The sequence below is a fragment of the Nycticebus coucang genome, chromosome 15 (assembly GCF_027406575.1).
Source record: "Nycticebus coucang isolate mNycCou1 chromosome 15, mNycCou1.pri, whole genome shotgun sequence".
NCBI lineage: Eukaryota > Metazoa > Chordata > Mammalia > Primates > Lorisidae > Nycticebus > Nycticebus coucang.
In genome coordinates this window covers 72,839,199-72,860,514 of record NC_069794.1, presented here as the reverse complement: position 1 = coordinate 72,860,514, position 21,316 = coordinate 72,839,199, and the positions used below count along the sequence as shown (strand labels likewise).

The 21,316-nt window shown below is 36.1% G+C and overlaps 1 protein-coding gene across 2 annotated transcripts in view; it reads left to right on the top strand.

Annotated features, from left to right (window-relative positions):
* MIPEP (mitochondrial intermediate peptidase) overlaps nucleotides 1-21,316 on the top strand; it is a 224,634-nt gene that overhangs the window by 131,138 nt on the left and 72,180 nt on the right. For both annotated transcript variants that reach the window (XM_053563469.1, XM_053563467.1), the window contains exons 15-16: nucleotides 547-621; nucleotides 3,450-3,569. In XM_053563469.1, the coding sequence (XP_053419444.1) occupies nucleotides 547-621; nucleotides 3,450-3,569 (195 nt within the window). The remainder of the gene's footprint in view (nucleotides 1-546; nucleotides 622-3,449; nucleotides 3,570-21,316) is intronic.

Genomic DNA, 21,316 nt, shown 5'->3' with positions numbered 1-21,316 from the left:
CGTATGGGGACATTAAACTAAGTGTCCAACCTCTTCAGTTCTTTCAGGTTGGAAAACAGAAGAATTTGCAATTCATTATAATGCCTATTCTTTAGGATGTCAGTTCATTTTTAATATGGTCTGGAACCACGAATTATAATTTTTTTTGACATTTTAATCTTTACACCTATAATCCGTTATATGCACTTAAAAATCGAGAGAGTACTTGAACAGATGCTCACTGGTAGCAAAGGAACAGAAAAAGTATTCCCTTTAAGTTTGTAAATAGATTTTTGAAGATCACTGCCAATATCTTAGTACCATATAATCCCACAATTTCCTCTACAGACCCTTATTTGACAGTTAGCACTTCTTGAAATTAAGTAAAATGTCTTCATTTGTGTTCTTGTCAACTAGTACACTTAAAAGTTATTTTAAAACTACATGAAATTCTGTTGTTCATTTTTACCTTTGATGTTATTTTTAAATTTTCTGAATCATAAGCGTGCATAATGCAATGGCTCCATGAGGAGTACACTCACATATATGTTCTTTTGTTTTATCAAGCCACTGCCCAAAAATATGGTGTCTCGTCTTTGTGAATCTAAAAAGGTTTGTGCTGCAGCTGATATGCAACTTCAGGTATGTTTGGACTTTTGTTCTGAAGTTTTCCAAATAAATATATAACTTGAAATTCTTGCCCATGATGCCTGTTTATTATAATAATTATGCTGTTAAAACATCTTTCCTCTGAGTTCAAAGAACTTGACGAAAATTGACTCATTCAGCCTTCATACTGCTCTAATGAAGTAGATGTTAAATAAGATTATTTCCCATTTTTAGTTAGAAAAATCAAAGCTTAGAAAAGTTACATGATTTCTAAATCACATATTTCTGCAGCCCAGTTAGGGCTCAAACCCAACTAAATACATATTTATTCATTTTTTTGTCTTTAAAAAAAGGATGTTTTTAGATGGGAAGTTAAAATAGTAATTGCCGTTAGTGTTAGATTATATTCAAAACCATTTTCCCAGGTTTGCAGATGAAGACTAGAAACATTTTGCAGACCATCTGGATGTCAGGTCTGCATGATACTAGATGTTTAGATATTTGTAATTACTGAGATTGTTTATGGAATTTTTATTCTTCATCAGATCTTGAGAGTTATATAAACATAGCCCAAACACCCATCTTTCATCTTAGGCAAAACTCACTTTATAATGATCCAGTTAACCTATTTAAGAGTGTAACCACTATTTAATTGTTTTATAGTTTTGTAAAATTCAGTCCTGAAAAATTAATGAATGAGCCCTGTTTTTGTTGTACCTTAAAATTTATATTTCAGTGAAAAAAAATCCATTATATAGATAAAACCATTAATTTACATTTGAATTATATTATTTAGTGTCTATTCATATCAACAATTTAAAAAGGATTTCTGAGTTTTTTTAAATTAACATTACTTGGCAAAGATCTTATTTTTTGTGTGTGTGTGTGTCAGCTGGGTGCATGTGGCTGGCTCCATAACTACTGTGCTACGGGTGCCAAGCCAAAGATTTTATGATTTCTTGGTATCTTTAGTAGAATGCCTGCCTTTTAAAATTCTGGGTTATGGTTTTCTTCTTGAATAGTTGTTTCCATGATTTTCTTTTAAAATGGAAACCTTGCCATTTCCTTCTCACCCTCCACAAAGAATAACCCCTAGAGAAAGAGACAGAGAAAGAAATTCCTGCTGGAAGAGCACCCTGTGCCACCTTTCATTATATTTGTATAGCAGAGACAAATAGGTTAGAAAGGAAGTAAATTGTTTCAACTTTTTTAGTGGGTATAAATAGTATTTTAAAAATTGTGAATTATTATTGTTTCAAAAATAGGCTCCTTATTTTGCAGGAAGGGGGGTGGAGGGGACACTAAAGTTCTTGGTCCTAGGAATGCATGACTCCCTGGGTAGGAAAATAGGCTTATAGCTTTAGAATTATTTAGTTTATCAGTGAATAGCATGAAATAAATACACATTTAATTTATTTTGCTCTGTTTTTATAATTCAGAAAAAGTCATTCTATGTGTATATGATTTGTAAAAGGTATAATTGAACTGAAACTTTTGCATTCTGATTTGTTTATATACTGGGATTAAAAAAAAAAACAAAAACTTCACCTCAATTGAGGTTAGAATTTAAGAGTTTCAATTCCCAATAATTTACTCAGTTAGAATATAGATAAGACACGAATTAGTAATTTTGGCTTCTCTGATTATCTTTATGCATTGTTACTCATTATAGAATGTAAGAGCTACATTTAGCTGTATGTTTAGATTACCAGTTAGAGGAAAGCTATATTTATATTTAGGGAATGTCTGTATTTTTCTAGGGAAGGTTTAAATTTAGCTTTATAATTTAGAACCATAATTCTATATGTAGGTGAAACCAGAAGCTAGAGGTCATTAAAATTTTTTCTTTTATCCAAACTAATCCTCACTTCTTTCAAGCCAACAGCTGCACATTCTCTAAAAATTCCATTTCTGCATTAGAAAGATACATATCAGAAGCATTTGCATGACAACATTTTTTCTTTAAAATGAAGCATTTTCTATTTTCTTATATCAGGTGAACTCTACACAATGTTAAGTCAGATGTTTAATAAATATTCAAAACAATATTTGAGTCAAATGTTGCGGTGAAAAAGCGCTTTATCTTTAGATTTTCTATGCAAAATTTAGTTTTCAGTACTTTGTAAACAGCAGATTCCATACTCACACTTCCTTTAATGCTTTCTTCTCTTACTATGTTTCAATGGTCTATATCCTGTATTCAGGGATATATGATTCTTCTTCCCTGCTCACCTAGTTGAGCCACAGTTGCCCTCAATTCCCCATCTGTTTCCTTTGTGCTTCCTGACACCAAGTGTTGGGGTCTAGCTTCAAACTCTCCAACAGCTGCATCAGAATTTTTTTTAACATGTGTACTTGCCGGAAGCTAAATTGCTAGTCTTTTGTCTATCCTTACGCCACCTATTTAAATTTTCTTTTGACTTTTATCATGTAACTAGGATTCTGACCTTTTCGTTTCTCTCATTGAAGATATATCAAGATTCCAATAAGAAAACAAATAGGATCTGTTAAGATTCAGGGGGTCACAAGTTGTAACTCTTTATTTTTTCATATTTCTAACTACATATATTTTGGAAACATTCCAGTTTTGTGGTCACAAATTTAATTTGCTACATTGTACATAAAGAGTACCTTAAAGATACAGTTCAAATTTTTGTAATATCTTCAATCAAGAAAATGTTGAGAGCTTTAACATGATCTCAGATGTGGCATGAAATACGTCTCAAACTATGTAAGTTTATTTTTGTGAATGTTTTTAAATGTGATTTATAACCTTTTTTCTGGTACCTTTGTCCTTGGTCTACCACATTTGAGATGTGATAATGGACTCTAAAACTAAATAGATGTTTTCCTCTGTCTAGGTCTTTTATGCCACTCTGGATCAAATCTACCATGGGAAGCATCCCCTGAGGAAGTCAACCACAGACATTCTCAAGGAAACACAAGAGAAATTTTACGGCTTACCCTATGTTCCAAATACCGTGAGTCCAGCATTTTGATTCTGTTGTGTGCAATTGAATGATTCTGCAAGTATGTCTGTAGGTTGTGATTATCTTCCCCCTTAGATGACTGGAAATCCTACATTCATGTGGAAGCCTCCTATGGAGCAGGTGCTAGAAATTTCCTAGCTCACTTAATGGTCTCCAACCATGTATTTACATGTCCTTATTTTTCTTCCTTTCACAATGGTTTTTTTAGATTCCTAGGAAAGGAAGGATACAAAGGCGTTAAGAGTTAGTCTATACCAGTGGTTCTCAACCTTCCTAATGCCATGGCCCTTTAATATAGTTCCTGTGGGTTGCGATCCACAGGTTGAGAACTCCTGGTCTATACCCAATTTTTATTTTTCTATAATGAGAAAAATAGTGATATAAAATAAATATGATTACCAATCTGAATCATTTTCATTGCAAAGAGAATTAATATTTATTGAGGGCCTTATATTGTACCGGGGATTATAATAGATGTTTTATATATCTTGTCTTTTTTTTTTTATTTATTTATTTTTTTATTGTTGGGAATTCATTGAGGGTACAATAAGCCAGGTTACACTGATTGCAATTGTTAGGTAAAGTCCCTCATATCTTGTCTTTTTAATACCACATTAGGGGAGAAAGCAGGAGTATTGTTACCATTTACTGAGTTCTAGATGCCAGGCTCTAATTGCTTTGGGAAAAGATCTGTAATTTATCTCTCGAAAAACTGTTTATATATACTTTTTTTTTTTTTTTTTTTTAAGGCAGAGTCACAAGCTTGTCGCCCTGGGTAGAATGCCGTGGCGTCACAGCCCATAGCAACTTCAAACTCTTGGGCGTAAGTGGTTCTCTTGCCTCAGCCTCCCAAATAGCTGGGACTACAGGCGCCCACTACAATGCCTGGCTATTTTTTTGTTATAGTGTTGTTATTGTTTGGCAGGCCCAGGTTGGATTCAAACCTGCCAACGCAGGTGTATGTGGCTGGTACCCTAGCCACTTGAGCTACAGGTGCTAAGCCTCAAAAAACCTTATAAATGAGATTATAGCCTTGTATTTGGGGCTTATATTGAGGCACGTAACATTATATGTGTTATCTAAGAACATATAGGTAGTTAAGTGATTGTGTTGGTACTCAAAACCATCCTCAATCTTTTTTCATTACTCCAGGTTTCTGTAGGGAAGCTAGAGATAGTGGAAAAAGTATTGGCTGGTGCATTTAGCACTGTGACTGACTTGTCTGTTACCCAGGCCTCTCTCAGTTGCAAGTGGTAGAAACCCAACTCATAAGGGCTTAAGCATGAAAGGGAATTTATTGAGTGTATTAAGTGAAAAGTGCCAGAGATATTCAGGTAAGTTGGATCTAAGTTTCCCATAATATTGTTAGAAATGTTTCTCTTCCTTGTCACTTCTCAGCAGTATTTTTCTTAGGGGGACTCCCCTAACTGGGTAGTGTGATGGCTGCAAGCAGGTCCAGATTTATGTCCTTCTAGCCTAGTCTAGGAGAAAGAAAGATAATTTTAAAGTGCTCTGTAAACTATAAAAGACAGAATAATGTCAAGTGGTTTTATTTGTTACAGGAATAGATAGCCAAGTATGTTGTGCTAAGAGATGAAGTTAATCAAAAACAATAATTGTCTACTAAATGTTCAGGTCCTAACAGTGAAACATGCACTGGGTTAGTTCATATTTACCAGGCAAGTAAAGTAACAGGGTATTTTAACTTCATAATGCTCTTTCTCATTTTATTGATTATCTTAGAAGCTTAATCACCTATTCCAGATACATAATGTTAGTCATGCTAACTACCTATTTTTGATTTTGCACATTTGTTCTAATACGTAATACTATGTACTAGTAAGCTCTGTATTAATAAAAATCTGTGGTGATAAGAATAATTATTCATTCATGGAATAACAATTGCCTGGATTTTACTAGCATTTTCCAGCGTATGGAACATGGATGGCCTGCTTCATCTGCTTTGGGGCATGTATGTTTTTGTGCTTATCTTACATTCTTTGCTTAATCCATAATTCACATGGATGTGAGTTTAACTCCAGGTAGTTAAAACATGCCCAGTAAGTAGTAAAGTCACAGGAAGACCAAAATTAAGAGGAAGTAGATACTCTTCAAAGCTTCAAAACTTCAGCTTGACTGAGTTGCTTGTTCTTTGCTTTTCTTTATCACAAATATAGTAATAATATATTAAAAGCTATGCCTTTTTTAGATGAGAACTCAAACTTTGATACTGTTCACATTTCTTCTACATATTCATTTAATATTATAAAGATGAAGTAATATTGGCAACCAAATTCTGAATCAACATCCAGACATTTTTAATTTAAAAGGATGAATGATGTTAAGTCCACTATTCTTGTCCTAGTTCCTTTTGAGGAAATACAGAGATTTATCTCTCCTCTGGAATTATTTCTCCAATTCATCTTTAGTAGCTGTAAGTTGTTTTAGGTGGTGTTTAAAAGAAGCATAGCTATGTTTAGGGAGGACATTATTTTGAGGTTTATCCTTTTTTTAATGTCTGAGACTTTATTGAGATTTACACAAATATTCTATTCTTCCTACTTAGAAACTTCTGTATTTATTCATTCATTTGTCAATTTCATTTATTAAATTAAGCCTTTGTTTCCATAAAAATAAAAAAATAAAACTAGGATGCTTATTGTATTTCTTCAATGAAACATTCATCAGGATAGTAAGACAAGGAAAACAAAAGATGTTAAGCATTGGAAAGGAAAAAACAAAACTGTCATTATTTGCCAATGATTGATTGTCTACTGATAAAATCAAAGATATCTATAGGCAAGTTATTAAAATTAATAAGAAATGTTCCCACTTCGGGGGTAAGTAATTAATATATAAAAATTAATTCCATCACTATTTATGAATAACAGACTGGAAAAGAATTTTAAAGATACCATTATGGCAACAAAATGTATAAAGTACCTACTACAAAATCTTTTTGAGATATTATCTTCATGTAGAAAATAACAAAACTTTATTGAAATATATTTTCAAAATCATAAATAAGTAAAGAACTGAACCATTATTTATGTAAGGAGATTTTATATCAAAAAAGTCCATTTTTCCCTAATGAATCTAAACATTTACTATAATATAATGCTAATATAATTCTGCTTTTTCGCTTGAGCCTAATAATCTGTACAATTTTATATGGAAGAGTAATGGCCCAAGAAGCCAGGGCAGCTTTGAAGAATAGCAGCAAGTTGGTAGATTTCCCCACTCAAGATTCAGATAAAGCTGCAAGTTTAAGGCAGCAGACACAGGACTGGGATGGACGAATGGAACAGTGAAAGAGGACCAGAGCCCAGAGCAGACTCAGCACATTAATGGACTCTTGAATATAGATTCGGTGATACTGTAGGTCTGTGGACAAAGAAGAAACACATTTTTTTTTTTTTTTTTTTTTTTTTGAGACAGGGTCTCATTCTGTTGCCCAGGCTAGAGTGCACAGTGGCATCATCATAGCTCATTATAACCTCAAACTCTAGGCTCAAGGGATCCTCCTACATTGGCCTCCCAAAAAGTATAGGATTACAGGCATGAGCCACCTAACGATTTTTAAAAATGATGCTTTAGTGATTGACTATCCATATTAAACAAGAATAAAAATTGCATCTGTCTCACACTGCACACAAATGTGAGAAGTAAGCTTTAAAATTTTAGAAGATAATGCAAACGAATTTCTTGTGATATTCTTTTTTATATTCCTTGTGATAGTCTTTTATATATTCATTGCCAGGATCTTATGTTTTCTATATGAATGCTCTTTGATTTGTGGTGGAGTTATGTCCTAATAAGCTCATCGTAAGTTGAAATATTGTAGTAGAAAATGCATTTCATATACCTCATTTACTGAACATATCAGAACTTAGCCAAAGCCTGTTTTATAATTAGTATTGAATATCTCATGTAATTTATTGAATACGTTACTAAAAGTGAAAAACAGAATGATTTTATGGGTACTTGAAGTATGGTTTCTACTGAATGCGTATCACTTTCACAACATCATAAAGTCGAAAAATCTTTCAAACATTGGCAAATCAGGGATTATCTGTATACAATACAAAAGTCACTTAACATAAAGCAAAAGACCAACAAATTCAAGTATATTAAAATTTTAAAATTGAAATATTAAGTTGATATTAAAATCTGTTCATCAAAGAAACAAAAAATAGCAAAAAGGAAAGCTGTAGGCTAGAAGTAGCTATTGAAATACATATAACTGGAAAAGGATTCTTTTTCCTTTTTTTTTATTGTGTTATATAACACATAACATAAAATTTACCATCTGGAAGAAAGATATTTTTAAAGTGCTTTGAATGGGCAAAAGACATGTGGATGTGCAATAAACCATATAAGATGTATTAATCAGGGAATGGTAATTAAAACCATATTACAGTACTCTCAACATGTTTTACCCTTAGAAGTTTGGCAAAAAATAAAATGGTTGACAATACCAAACTTTGGCAAGGATGTGGAGTCATAGGAACTCTTCTATTCTGCAGGTAGGAGTATAAATTGGTGCAACCACTTTGTGAAATAGTTTGGCATTATTTATGAAAGTTGAATGTGGACATATCCTATGGCCCAGCAGTTGAACTCCTGTATATAATCTAGAGAAAGTTTGTACTTTCTCAATCAGGTATACTTTTCTGTACCATGTGTTATAAATATAAAGATACATAACAGCACTTGTTTGTAAATGGCCAAAAAAGGGGGGGATAGAAGGGGAAGTTGGGAAGTGTTCTGGAAAGAACTCAAATGATTGTCAACAGGGAAATAGATAAATAATTCATGGTATATTCATCAACTAGAATACTTACTATTTAGCAGTGGAAATTGAGGAACACAGATGATGAACCTAATAGGCATAAGGTATAGTAAAACATTACAGAAGAATCAAATTAGTACTTTCATATAAAGTTCAAAGTCATGCAGAATAAAGCATTACATTGTTATGGATAAGCACACAGATAGTAAGACTACAAAGAAAAGTGAGGAAATAATAATGATAAAATCAGACATCTCTGGAACAAGGAATGGGACCACAGAAGTCTTACAAATATTTCATTTCGTAAACTGTTGGTAATTATATGGTTCATTACTTTGTCATTCTTCCTGCCTTATTTGTAGAAATATATTCTTGGCATGTAGAAAATATTTAAAGTGTTAAAAGATGATTTTGGCTGCAATGTATGGGGTAAAGAATGCACCTGGGAAGACCCATCAGGAGGTTGTCAGGCATCCGGGCGAAGCAGATGGTGGTTCACGCTAGGACCGTGACTGTGAGGAGGGAAGGCTGAAATGGGCTTCAGAACAGTGCAGAAGGCAGAATTTGTGAGGATGGGGTGGACTGGACATGCAGGTTGGGGTGACGAGCAAGAGTTGTGGAAGTAGAATGAGAAGTTTTAAACATCCATGTGAGATAGAAGATGACTTTACAGTGTCTTCCCAGGCAGAAATTGTTTCTCTTGAATGAGTCCTTTTATTCCCCTAAATTAAATAATGAGAAAGAAAAATATAATTTAAACAACAACCTAAAGAATATTCATAATGTTTATATATTTGATACCAATTATATGTACATAATGTGATCTAAAGTTTTAGACAGTGATTTTATATGTGTCTATATTAGTATTTCTTTAAGTGCTTTAATGGCTCATCTTGGGAATAAAATGTCCCATCAATTCTCTTTGAGCAATACTGGTTTAAACAGCATTAAACAGGCTTCTCTACTGCAGGATTTCACAGACTCTGCAATGTGCTAATGAACATTACTAGTCTCTAGTGCTCTGTCCCCACACTTATTAATGTCTTTATGGGTAATTTCTCGGCACTAGTCCTATGTAGGCCATATTTTGGAAAACTGCATTTAATGGAAAGCACTATTTAAATTTCATATTAAATAATGTTTACAAGTCAATAAATAGGCTGATGGTATCAGTGGTTTATTAATATTTATGTGAGTGCTAAATCACTCTGTATAATATATGGACAAATTTAATTTTTGATTTATTAGCTATTTCATCTAATAGTAGTTTGATGCTAGAAATCCAAAAATTCCTGTTTCTTTATGAATAGAGGGTAATTACCAACAGGCTAATCTTATGTTCTCTTCCATGCAGAGTAGTGTTTTGTTTTGTTTTTAATTCAGAGTAGAAAACGTTATTTTTTATTTTACTCTCTCTCTACTGCAGTTGAGATACCGTCATGTCTGTGATGAAACCTCTTCAAGCTATGGTCCTCTGATTCTGTCCTAATAAGTATTTTTCTAGTACATAACAAGAACAGCTGATTTTATTGATGGACTGCAGTTTCTGAAGATCTGTTAATGCTACAGTTGTATTTCAGCACTTTGAACTATTTTTGTGGGTGGTAAAACTGTGTCGCTAGCACAACTGTTCTCAGTATGACAGTGTTCTCTGAATAAATCTTGCTGCCAGTGAGACGTTCTTTGTCTTTTACCAACTTCAAACTGAAAACAGTAACATATACAGAATAAGATAATTCTGGCTATGTATTTTCTTTACATGAAAATATCATCATAATATGTCTAAAAAAATGATCTTCACAACTCATAATTCACCATCTTAATAGTATAACATTTGTTTAAAGCTAAAATGAAAGTTATTTTTAAAAAGTTTCTGGAACTGAAGAATATGTGATAGTAGTTCACTTGTGAAAATGTGAAAAGAAGACATGTTTCTTGTGAATAATACTCATTTCATATTTTGTGTCCTACAACAAATTGTCATATTATAGAGGCATAGAGTTAACCTTGGTTACAAGTGACATATCAGATATTCCAGGCTACCTGAAATGGGGAGAGGTGGCCTTTATATAATCTTTATAATCAGTTACCTATGCATCTCTTTCAGTAGGTGTGTCCTGTAGGCTTACTGGGGAAATAAGCAAAAATACCTGATGTGCTGCAGTATGCTCAAGGTATATCACTGCAGAAAGGCTGCTGCTACTGAAGACTGATTTTTATTAAGACATATTTCTGTTAAGTCTTATTATATAGAAGTGATTTCACATTAAGTGTAATTTTATATCTATAGAATACCTTATTAGAGCACAAAAAAACAGCTGAAAATTGTGTTAAATTTAGTCACACCAAAGAATAAGCATGTTTTTATTTGTTATTTAGCATAGAGAAAACTATTTTCAAATCCCAATTTATGTATTCATACATTAATTCTATTACTTACACTGTTATAGATAATTATAAATTATATTTAATAATTGGTATATTTGTGATGCATATTTATGAGTTAAGATTTTATTATGTGCTGCACACATTTTAGGTATTAGTATATAGCAGTGAATAAAATAGGCCAAAATCCTTGCCCTCACAGAACCTATTATTAGAAATGGCTTGTTTATAGATGTGTGTACATTACCTGGTTAGTCATTACATCTCGCTGTCCTGTCAGACATTGCATTATTAAGCAAATTATTTCTTGAGCCCATCAAGTTGCTTTGAGTTGTGAGCACATTGACTGAACATAAAGCTGAGAAGATCAAGACATTCTGGGGCATGTTGCAGCTAGCTCAGAGGAAATGTCTTTGGGAGCCTAGTTTTTAATTTCCAGAGGGAAGCTTCTTCCCTGAAACATTCATGAGAAGAAGAGGTGCCTTTCATATTTTCATTGTGCTCCTGTGTTCTTCCACATCCTTGTTGATGTGGCAACCTACACCTATTTGTTTTGTATCAGCAAGCATTCCTGAAGGCGTAGCATTCCAGAACCAAAGAAACACGTGGGGAAGCAGAATAGAAGAGAGGTTTTAGAGGCTCACATCAGCCATCGGAGAGCTTTATAGTTTGGGAGGTGGTAATAAAAGAGGAGTAGGCAATCAGAAAGAGATAGAGCTCCTGAACAGACCAATAACAAGCAATGAGATTGAAACGGCATTAAAAGATCTCCCAACAAAAAAAGGGCTTCAGAGCAGCTGGGTTCACAGTCAAATTTTATCAGACCTACAAAGAACAGTTGTTACCATATTGCAGAATTATTCCATAGTATTTCGAAGAAGGGAATCTTCCCCAACTCAATTCTAGTTGGGGAAGGCCATCTAGATACTATGTAGCCAGTATCACCTGATATCAAAATCAGGAAAGGACAACAACAAAAAAAGAAAACTACAGATCAATAGCCCTTATGAATATAAATGCAAAAATTCTCAACAAAATTCTAGCAAACTGAATTCAGCAGCACATCAAAAAAATAATCCACCATGACCAAGTGGGCCTCATCCCACGGATGCAAGGATGGTTCAACATATGTAAATTGATAAATGTGATTCACCACATAAACAGAAACAAAAACAAAGATCATCTCAATAGATGCCGAAAAAGCATTGGACAAAATTCAACACCCTTTTCTTGATAAAAATTCTCAACAAACTTAGCATATCTCAAAATTATAAAAGCCATATATGATGTTGACAGCCAACATCATACTGAATGGGGAAAAGTTGAAATCATTCCCACTAGGTACTGGCACAAGACAAGGATGCCCATTGTCACCATTTCTATTCAATACAGTGCTGGAATTCCTAGCCAGAATACTCAGGGAAGAGGAGAAAATAAAAGGTATCTGAATCAGGAAAGAGGAGGTCAAACTACCACTTCTCACCTATGATGTGATCTTATATCTTGAAAACCCCAGATATTCCACCGAGAGACTCAAGAGTTGATAATGAATTCAGCAAAGTTTCAGGTTACAAAAACAGTGTATACAAGTCAGTAGCATTTCTGTACACCAATAACAGTCAACTTGAGAGTTAAACTGAAGACTCACTACCATTTACAAAGAAAATAAAATACCTAGGAATATACAGTAGGCAAAAAATCTCTATAAAAAGAACTACACAACACTGAGGAAAGAAAACACAGATGAGACAAGTGGAAAAACATGTCATGCTCATGGATTGGTAAATTAACATTGTTAAAATGTCCATACCACCCAAAGTGATACACAGATTTAATGCAATGCTTATCAAAATACCAACATCAAAAAATTTTTAAAAATACATCATATTTCACAAATATAGAAAAAAAAAAATCTATGCTTTGGAAACAGAAAAGAGCTCAAATAGCCAAAGCAATCTTAAGTAAAAAGAACAAATCTATAGGCATCATATTGGCATACTTCAAACTATACTACAAGGCTGTAATAACCGAAACAGCATGGTGTTGATGCAAAAATAGAGACATAGACCAAGGAAACAGAATGGAAAACCAGATATAAAACCATCTGCATATAGCCAACTGATCTTTGACAAAGTAGACAATGATATACCTTGGGGGAAAGAAGCTCTATTCAATAAATAGTGCTAGGGAAATTGGATAGCTATCTGCAGACAAATGAAACAGGATCCATATCTTGGACCACTCACAAAAATTAATTCAAGATGGATAAAGAGCTTAAATGTAAGGCATGAAACCATAAGAATTCCAGAAGAAAATTTTGAAATAACTCTTCTAGATATTGGCCTAGGTTAAGAATTTATGAAGATCCCAGTGGCAATCACAACAACAAAGGGGACTTGATTAAATTAAAAAGCTTCTGCTCAGCCAAGGAAATAGTAAACAGAGCAAACAGACAACCTAGGGAATGGGAGAAAATACTCACATACTGTACATCTGATAAAGGACTAATGATGAGAATCTACAAAGAACTTGAGCATATCAGCAAGAAAAAAATGAAACAACCCCATTGAAAAGACATGAACAGAAGCTTCTCAGAAGGTATACAAATGGCCAGTAAACATATGAAAAAATACTCAATGTCACTAATTATCAGGGAAATGCAAATCAAAACCACAGTGAGATATCACTTTACTCCAGTGAGAATGGCTTTTATTGAAAAGTCCAAAAACGATAGAAACTGTATCCACTCAGAGAGAAAGGGACCTTTATATGTTGTTGATGGGACTGAAATCAGTACAACCTCTATGGAAAACAGTTTGGAGATTCCTGAAAGGATTAAAAGTTGACCTTCCATTTGATCCAGCAATCCCACTATTGGGGATTTACTCAAAAGAAAAAGAAGTTATTTTATCAAAAAGACACCTTTACTCAAACAATTATTACGCACAATTCACAGTTGCAAAAATGTGGAATAAACCCAAATGTCCATCAATTCATAAGGTGAATTAATACCTTTAGCAACAAGAGTGAAATTTGAGATCATCCACCTGAGCGAAGTATCTAAAGATTGGAAAAACACCACATATCCTCACTATTAAATTAGAACTAATTGATGAGCACAGATGAGCATAGAGGGAAGTAAAACTCAATGGAAATCAAGCAGGGGGCAGGGGGAGAATGGAATGGATGTAAACCTACCTAATGGGTACAGTGGACGCTATCTGGATGATGGACACACTTATAACCTGACTCAGGCTTTATAAAAGCAATCCTTGTAACCAAAAAGATTTGTACTCCTGTAATATGTTGAAATTTTTTTAAAAGATAAAGAAAAAGCAAGTAAGTAAATAGAAAAATTAAAAACAAAAGAGGAGTGTGAATGACACCACTGTTTTAATAAAATAAGCCATCCATGGGGATGAGGACTGCATACACTGGACATGCTTTATGGGGTAAGGGCCCCAAGGATGAGAGTTTGTTTGACATCCCTGTAGACCAGTGGTTCTCAACCTGTGGGTCGTGACCCACAGGAACTGTATTAAAGGGCCATGGCATTAGGAAGGTTGAGAACCACTGCTAGACTATCCAGGTGGAGATGAGTAGCATTGTGTCAATGGGTCTGAAGCCTAGAAAACAGAGAAAGGCGGGAACTGTGCAGATTTGGGATTCATGGTTCAGAGAGAGTATTGTAAGCTGTGGTAATGGATAGCATGGAGTGGGAAGTTTGCTGGGCAAATTGAGGGGCCATCTAGGAGATGACCCTGAGGGTGGACAGGAGTATCTGTCAAAAGGCACAAACTAGGTCACCCTAGTTTGGCTTCTTTTTCTCATTGGAATAACCTTTTTTCTCATTGGAATAACCTTTTTCAAGTATTAGCAAAACCCCAAATTTTAAACATTATTCTCTGTTTTTGCTATAATACTACAATCAACGGTATAATGCTCTGTTCTTTTCTATTCTTAGTGTAACATTGGCTGGATGATGCATTGACATGTCATTTATAGAACATTTGTTTTAAGTTCTAATTAATGAACTCAATATACAATTTATGTGTAATTTAAGGGCTTCTCATGTTGAAATTGCTTGATTTTTAGAGCAGACTCTTGAGCTGACATTGCTGTTGCCACGATTATATGTACAAAGAAAGTAACCATTAATTTACCAATTGGGAGATGGAGTACAACCAGTGGTAAACCCAGTTGTTTATTCAGTGTGCTCATCCCAGATTAACTTTTAAACAGACCTCTTAACCACGTGGAAAGATGAGAATAGGAAGACAAAATCAGTTTAATGGAAGAGTATAGAGAGATTTTGAGCGTACTATTATCATATTTACTTTACTACGTGGAGTTTTGTTTTATATTTTAATAGTCCCCAATAGGAAAAAAATAAAACCACCCACCTTGGAGAAAATGGCATTGCTATACACAGGGTGGTAAGGCTGTGATTTATTACTACTAGAGTTTATTTTCTTTCCTGTTCACTTAATAGTCAATATTTAAGAGTGTCTTTGTTCAGAAAATATATTTATATATGGGAGTATTATATAGAGAGAACACATGATATCAGCATATTAAAAATTGCTTTCATTTTCTTAGTTATAAATATACATATGAAAGCTTTTCAGGGAATCTACACAATTTTAGTTCATTTTGTTTGTTATGTTTTGTTTATTTCAGGTTAATATGAGGGTACATACAGTTAGGTTACATTATTTGTGTTTGTAAAGTCAAGTCCAAAGTCTAAGTTATAGTTGAATCCTTCACCCAGGAAGTATGCCATTTACCTGCATATTGTACCCAGTGGTGAGAATTTACCAACCTCCCTCCCTTCTTCTCCCTTCTTGAATTTGTGTTTTTTTCTCCTGTGGGCCTGCGGTTGTTGATCTTCTAGTTTCAGATCAGTATTGACTACACAGGGTGCTTGCATTTCCATTCCTGAGATACTTTACTTAGGAGAGTGTTCTGTAAATCAATTCTGTAAATTCAATTGTTAGTGTAAAAGTATATCACTACTTACTGACCTTAGGTAGCATCTAACACAAAATGATTTTATTTTAAAAGGTTTAATTTTAGGGTGGCGCCTATGGCTCAGTGAGTAGGACACCGGCCCCATATACCGAGGGTGGCGGGTTCAAACCCAGCCCTGGCCAAACTGCGACAAAAAATAGCCGGACGTTGTGGCGGGCTCCTGTAGTCCCGCTACTCAGGAGGCTGAGGCAAGAGAATCGCCTAAGCCCAGGAGTTGGAGGTTGCTGTGAGCTGTGTGACACCACAGCACTCTACCGAGGGCCATAAAGTGAGACTCTATCTCTGAATAAATAAATAAATAAAATAAAATAAAAGCTTTAATTTTAGAATAACTGGTAAGACATGAAGATAAATAATTATTAAATGATTTCTGTCATCTAGATTAAAATGGCAATCAAATTTTTTTCCAATTATTTTTAAAGTAAGGCTGGTAAGAGAAACATGATCACGTGGGGAGTCTTAGGGCTGCTTTGGACCTTTGCTATTCTTACCTCACACTTGTTCAGAAGTTGGTTTAAAGAATGGTATGGAGTTTCTTTTTTTAATGTGTAAAAAACATATTGTCTACTAAATAGGACCAGAGCCCCGGAGTGGTCCTGAAAGTTCACTTCTCTCTCTCTTTCCAGAAGTAGTCTACATAAATTATTTGGTAAAAATGCTTATTCCTCCTATTTAATTTCCCCTCCCCCCTGGGAAGAAGATATGTTTTCTCCCATTCTTGTGCCCCAGCTCTCCTGCAAATGGAAAATCTCTTCTGTGAGGTGAAGGTGCTTCCCCGAGTTGAGCTAGCTTAGCATATTTGATGTTGCTAAGGAAATATTAAAGAAAACAATATTTATTTTTGTTTTTATCTTAAATACAAAGACCATATGGTGCATAAGTAGAAACACCTAAGTGGTTAATTGCATGTTAAATTCCTTTCCTCCTTGGCTGCATAAACAACTGAGAAAATATTTACCTTCTCTGTCATGCTAGGTTTATTTATGACTTTGTAACTAAAACACAGAAGTGCTATAAATTGAAACTTTAATCTCATGATTGACTCATTTTCTAAAAATTTATATGGTTTCAGTTTGTGGGACAGCCACAACTCTAGTTTTCACTGATTTAAAACATGAGGAAATTATAACTACCTGGATTGTTTTTATAATATAGTCCCGTGAGCCATATCACCAACTTTCATTTTTGAATAATGCTGCACTTTTTTTGTTGTTGCCTGCAATTTGACAAAAGCTCAATACAATGAATTAAAAATCCAGGATATTAGAAGGTTTCCTTTACCAAGTAAACTTTCATATCTTAAATGATGCACAAGTGTTTTTTAGATTTAGGCTGTTTACATTTCAGGAAGCTTTTTCTCTAAGTGATTCTCTAAGGTAAATCACCTTCTCACTCACAAGGAATGTGCAGGACACAGAGATCTCCAGGAGGATTATTCATGGAGGCTAGATGACCCAAAGGGGCTTGTTATAACTCTGTATCAGTAAGAGGGACTCCCAGGGCAACATTTGCAACATAAGGAAGCTTCCAGTTAAGTGTTACTAATTTTAAATTTTAATTATATTTTGAGTAAGTAATATATGCACATGATTGAAAGTGTGTGAGGTGTTAGAGGGTTTATAGTATAAAAAATCTCACCTATTGTTCCTTAGCCCTTTGTCCCTTTCCCTGGAGGCAACCTGTGTTACTGTTTTTTGCACACTGATTTGCAGATAGAATTACCTCTGTTAAATATAAAGACTTAAAATCTGCCATACTCAGTAACTTTCTTCTCTTGCTATTCTTCCTGCTTTTTCTCCCAGGTAGGCCAATTCTAGACTGGAATTACAGTCTTGCCCTGGGTGTCCTCAGAGCTGCTTTACCTTTCTGAATCCTCACAGGGTCCATGAGAAATTCTCTGAACACAAATTTGACCAATGGCACCCTCCCCTTAAAACCTGTCAGTGGCTTCTCTTGTCCTTTAGCCGAAGTCCTTTGCCCACCCACGGGTGCCTGCGTGGTCTGGTCACTCCAGCTTCCTCCATCTGGATACACCCTGCTTCCTTTGGTACCAGGTTCTTGGCACTTGTTCCCTCTGCTGGTAGCACTCTCTTTCCTGCTCACTTTGCCTCAACTTGAACTATCCCTTCTCCAGATCTGGCCAGACTCTTGTGCAGTCTCAAAGCACCAGGCTCCTTCCCTTCATATGGGTCGTCCCAATTTATAATTTCCTGCTGTCATTTGATTAATATGTGTGTTTCCAACTGAAGTTAAGATCACATAAGAGCAAGGCCTATTTCTGAAATGTTCATCATTTTTCCAGGGCCCTGAATAGTTCTTATCATCGTAGATACCCAATAAATATTTATTGAAGGGTTTTTTTTTTTTTTACCTTTTTGAGGCATAATGTACATAAAGAACAAATCCTAGCATACAGTTCCATGAATTTTTTGAAATATATTTATCTGTGTAACTACCACCCAGATCAGGATATTTAGCATTCCCAATAGCCCAGGAGCCCTGTCACCTCATGTCAGTCAATATGACTTTCCTATAAAGGCAACGGCTAGTTCTGTTTTGAACTTCACGTAAGTGGCATCATCTAGACCAGTGGTTCTTGTGACCCCTTTTTAACAATGAAAATACATTGCAGCATTAGGAAGGTTGAGAACCACTGATATAAACATATGTTTATGCGTCTTCCTTTATATAATATGTCTGTGAGAGCTTTATCGTATTCTCTTTGTAGTATGTCATAACTTGTCTGTTCCATTATTGATGGACATCTCAGGTGTTTCCAGTTCGGGGTTATTATAGATAAAATTCCTGTGCATATTCTTGTATGTGTCTTTTGGTGGACATAAAAATTTATTTTTTTGTTAAATGAAGTAAAGTATTCTTCTGTTTAGTTTTAGTGTAGCTGTTGCCAAACAGTGTCCCATGGCAGGCCTCATTCCAGTGGGCAGTGCTTGGGTGTGTCCTTCGCTTCAAGTCCTCTCCGGTGCTTGTTATTGCCAATCCTTTTCAACTGTGAGCTCGGAGCATCATCTCATTGTGGTTTTAATTTGCCTCCTTCTCATAACTGGTGATAGTGGGCATTTCTCCATGAGTATAGGGCACTGGAGTGTCTTACTTGTGTAAGGATTTTTGCTGGAATCTGAATGAAATAGAAAGCTGTTGTAGAATTCCCAGCAAAGGACTGACAGAATGTGAGTTGGGAGAGAAATGAAGATTTATCATAAGGGTTCTGGCCTGTGCAGCCTGGAGAACCAGATTACCTACCATTAAGATGGAGAAGATGATGGGAAATGCAGGTCCTTAAGGGAGACTGGGAGATCAGTTTTGAAACCACTAAGTTTGAAACATCTGTTGGACAAATGAGAAGATGTCATGTAGGCAGTTGGATATACAAATTCGAAGTTCAAAGAGCAGTCTGTGCTGGTGATCCCAATATGGCGTTAGTTAATACATACATGGATTGTGTATAATAGTCAAGGAACTGGGTGAGATCACCCCCACCCCAAGAGTGAGTATTAATGGAAAAGGTTTACCTGAAAGACAGGCATTGGGGCATGCCAACATTTAGAAGTCTAAACAAGGAGGAGAAACAAAAAAAGAAAAAAAGGCAAATAAGAAGAAACCAGTGAGGTAGGAGGAAAAAAAAGAAGGTTATCCTGGCAACCAACTGAAGAAAGTGTTTCAAAGCAGAGTGAGTGATTGTGTCAAAGATACTTTTAGATCAGGTGAGTGCTAGGAGCCAAGAATTAGCCATTGGATTTAGCAGCATGAAGGTAGTTGGTGACGCAGATCAGAACAATGTCAATGGAGTACTTGGTGGGACAGAGGCTGAGTGGGTGGGTTTCCAGAGAAACGAGAGGGAGAGGAATTGGAGACAGTGTGTGTGGGCAACTCTGATGTGTTCCTGCAGGAGAAAGAGAGAAACTGGACACGGAAGAGGTGCAGGGATAAAGAAAGGGTTGGGTTTGGTTTGCTTTGGTTTGACTGATTCCATTTTGATTTTTAATGAGAAGAATAACAACATGTGGAGGTGAATGGGAAGGATCTACTAAGACTGGAAGCCACTGGTGCGGAGAGGGAAGGGACGATAGCAGGAGTAGATGACAGGGGTGGAAGAGGTGCAAGCCTTGGCTGCAGCCACACCATCTTCGGGGCTGAGCAGAGATGCAGACAGCAGCAGATGTGGCATGGAGCACCCTTCAGCCGGCTTTGCTTGTTGAAAGCAGCAGCAGCGTCACCAGCTGAGAGTGCAAGTGGGCTGAGAGTGCACACCAGGTGCTCCTGATGCGTGCGGAGTGAGGAGCAGGTGTTTAGTGGTCATGGGAAGGCAGAAGAGCCAGTGGAGTGGAGATGTGACAGCACTTAGGGTTCACTGGATGGGAGTGCCGCTAATTGGAAATGAGCCACGGCATGGGGGATGCTTGCTGTCCTTGGCCAAGGGGCAGGTGCTCAGTGTTAGCTGGGCCACGGCTTTGCCAGGTGAGCATAGGGATTTGCAAGGAGACTGTGGGCTTGGTGGTTATGCTGAGAGTTATGACTGATGGTGAGATTTAACTAGGCAGGGAGGACAGTTTGCACATGAGGCAGCAGCAGCCCCAAGAAAGTTCGTCAGTGGATTTTGAGGTCCCAGTGGAGTTTGAGATAATGTGCTAATGAGTCAGCTGAAAAGATAGGAGTGGTGGTTGAGGAAAAGGATACTCAAAATTGACACCTTAAAGGGGTTTCAGTCGTAGTGATGGCGAGGTCTGGGCTATAACCTTGGAAGTGAGGGGCTGAGTTAGCCTCCAGGACATTATCTCTAAGGGAGAGGAGGTCAAAGAACACAGAAGCCAGAGTGTGTTAGTTTCCTGCTGCTGCTCTAACAAATTACTACAAAGTTGGTGGCTTAAAATAGTACAGTTTACTCTCTTACAGTTCTGAAAGTCAAACATCCAAAATGAATCTTACGGTGCTAAACTCAGTGTGTCAGCAGGGCCAGAGAAGAATGTGGTGCTTGCCTCTCGCTGTATCCCAAGGCTCCAGCCCACCATCTCCTGACCCACAGCTGCCATCTCCACTTCCCTCTCCTCATCACCTTCCCATCCTTTGACCTTTTTTGCCTGCTTCTTGTAAAGATCCTTGTGATTATACTTAGGGCCTACCCAGATAGTTGAAGATAGTCTCCTCATCTCAGCATCTTTAACTTACTCAAAGTTTATTTTTCCACATAAGGTGATAGTCACAGATTTCAGGGATTAGGATATTGACATCTTATTCTACTACACAGAGCATTGATGTCACCAGAACTAGAACAGGGGTGGGTCTGGCAAGAGCGAACTGAAACAGAAGGGAATGAGTGGGAGTGACTGATGCCCCAACTAGTGACTGCAGTAGTGAAGGGTGGAGGCCTGAGGTGATCTACCTTGGGGAAAGTCACAGTGGGAGTGTTCTGAAGAAGGAGTAGGGAGGATGGTCTGGATTTGGCAATGGAAGAGAAAACACTTACCTCCAGGCCCAATAGTGTGAGGAATTTTGGGAGAAATCAGTCATGTTT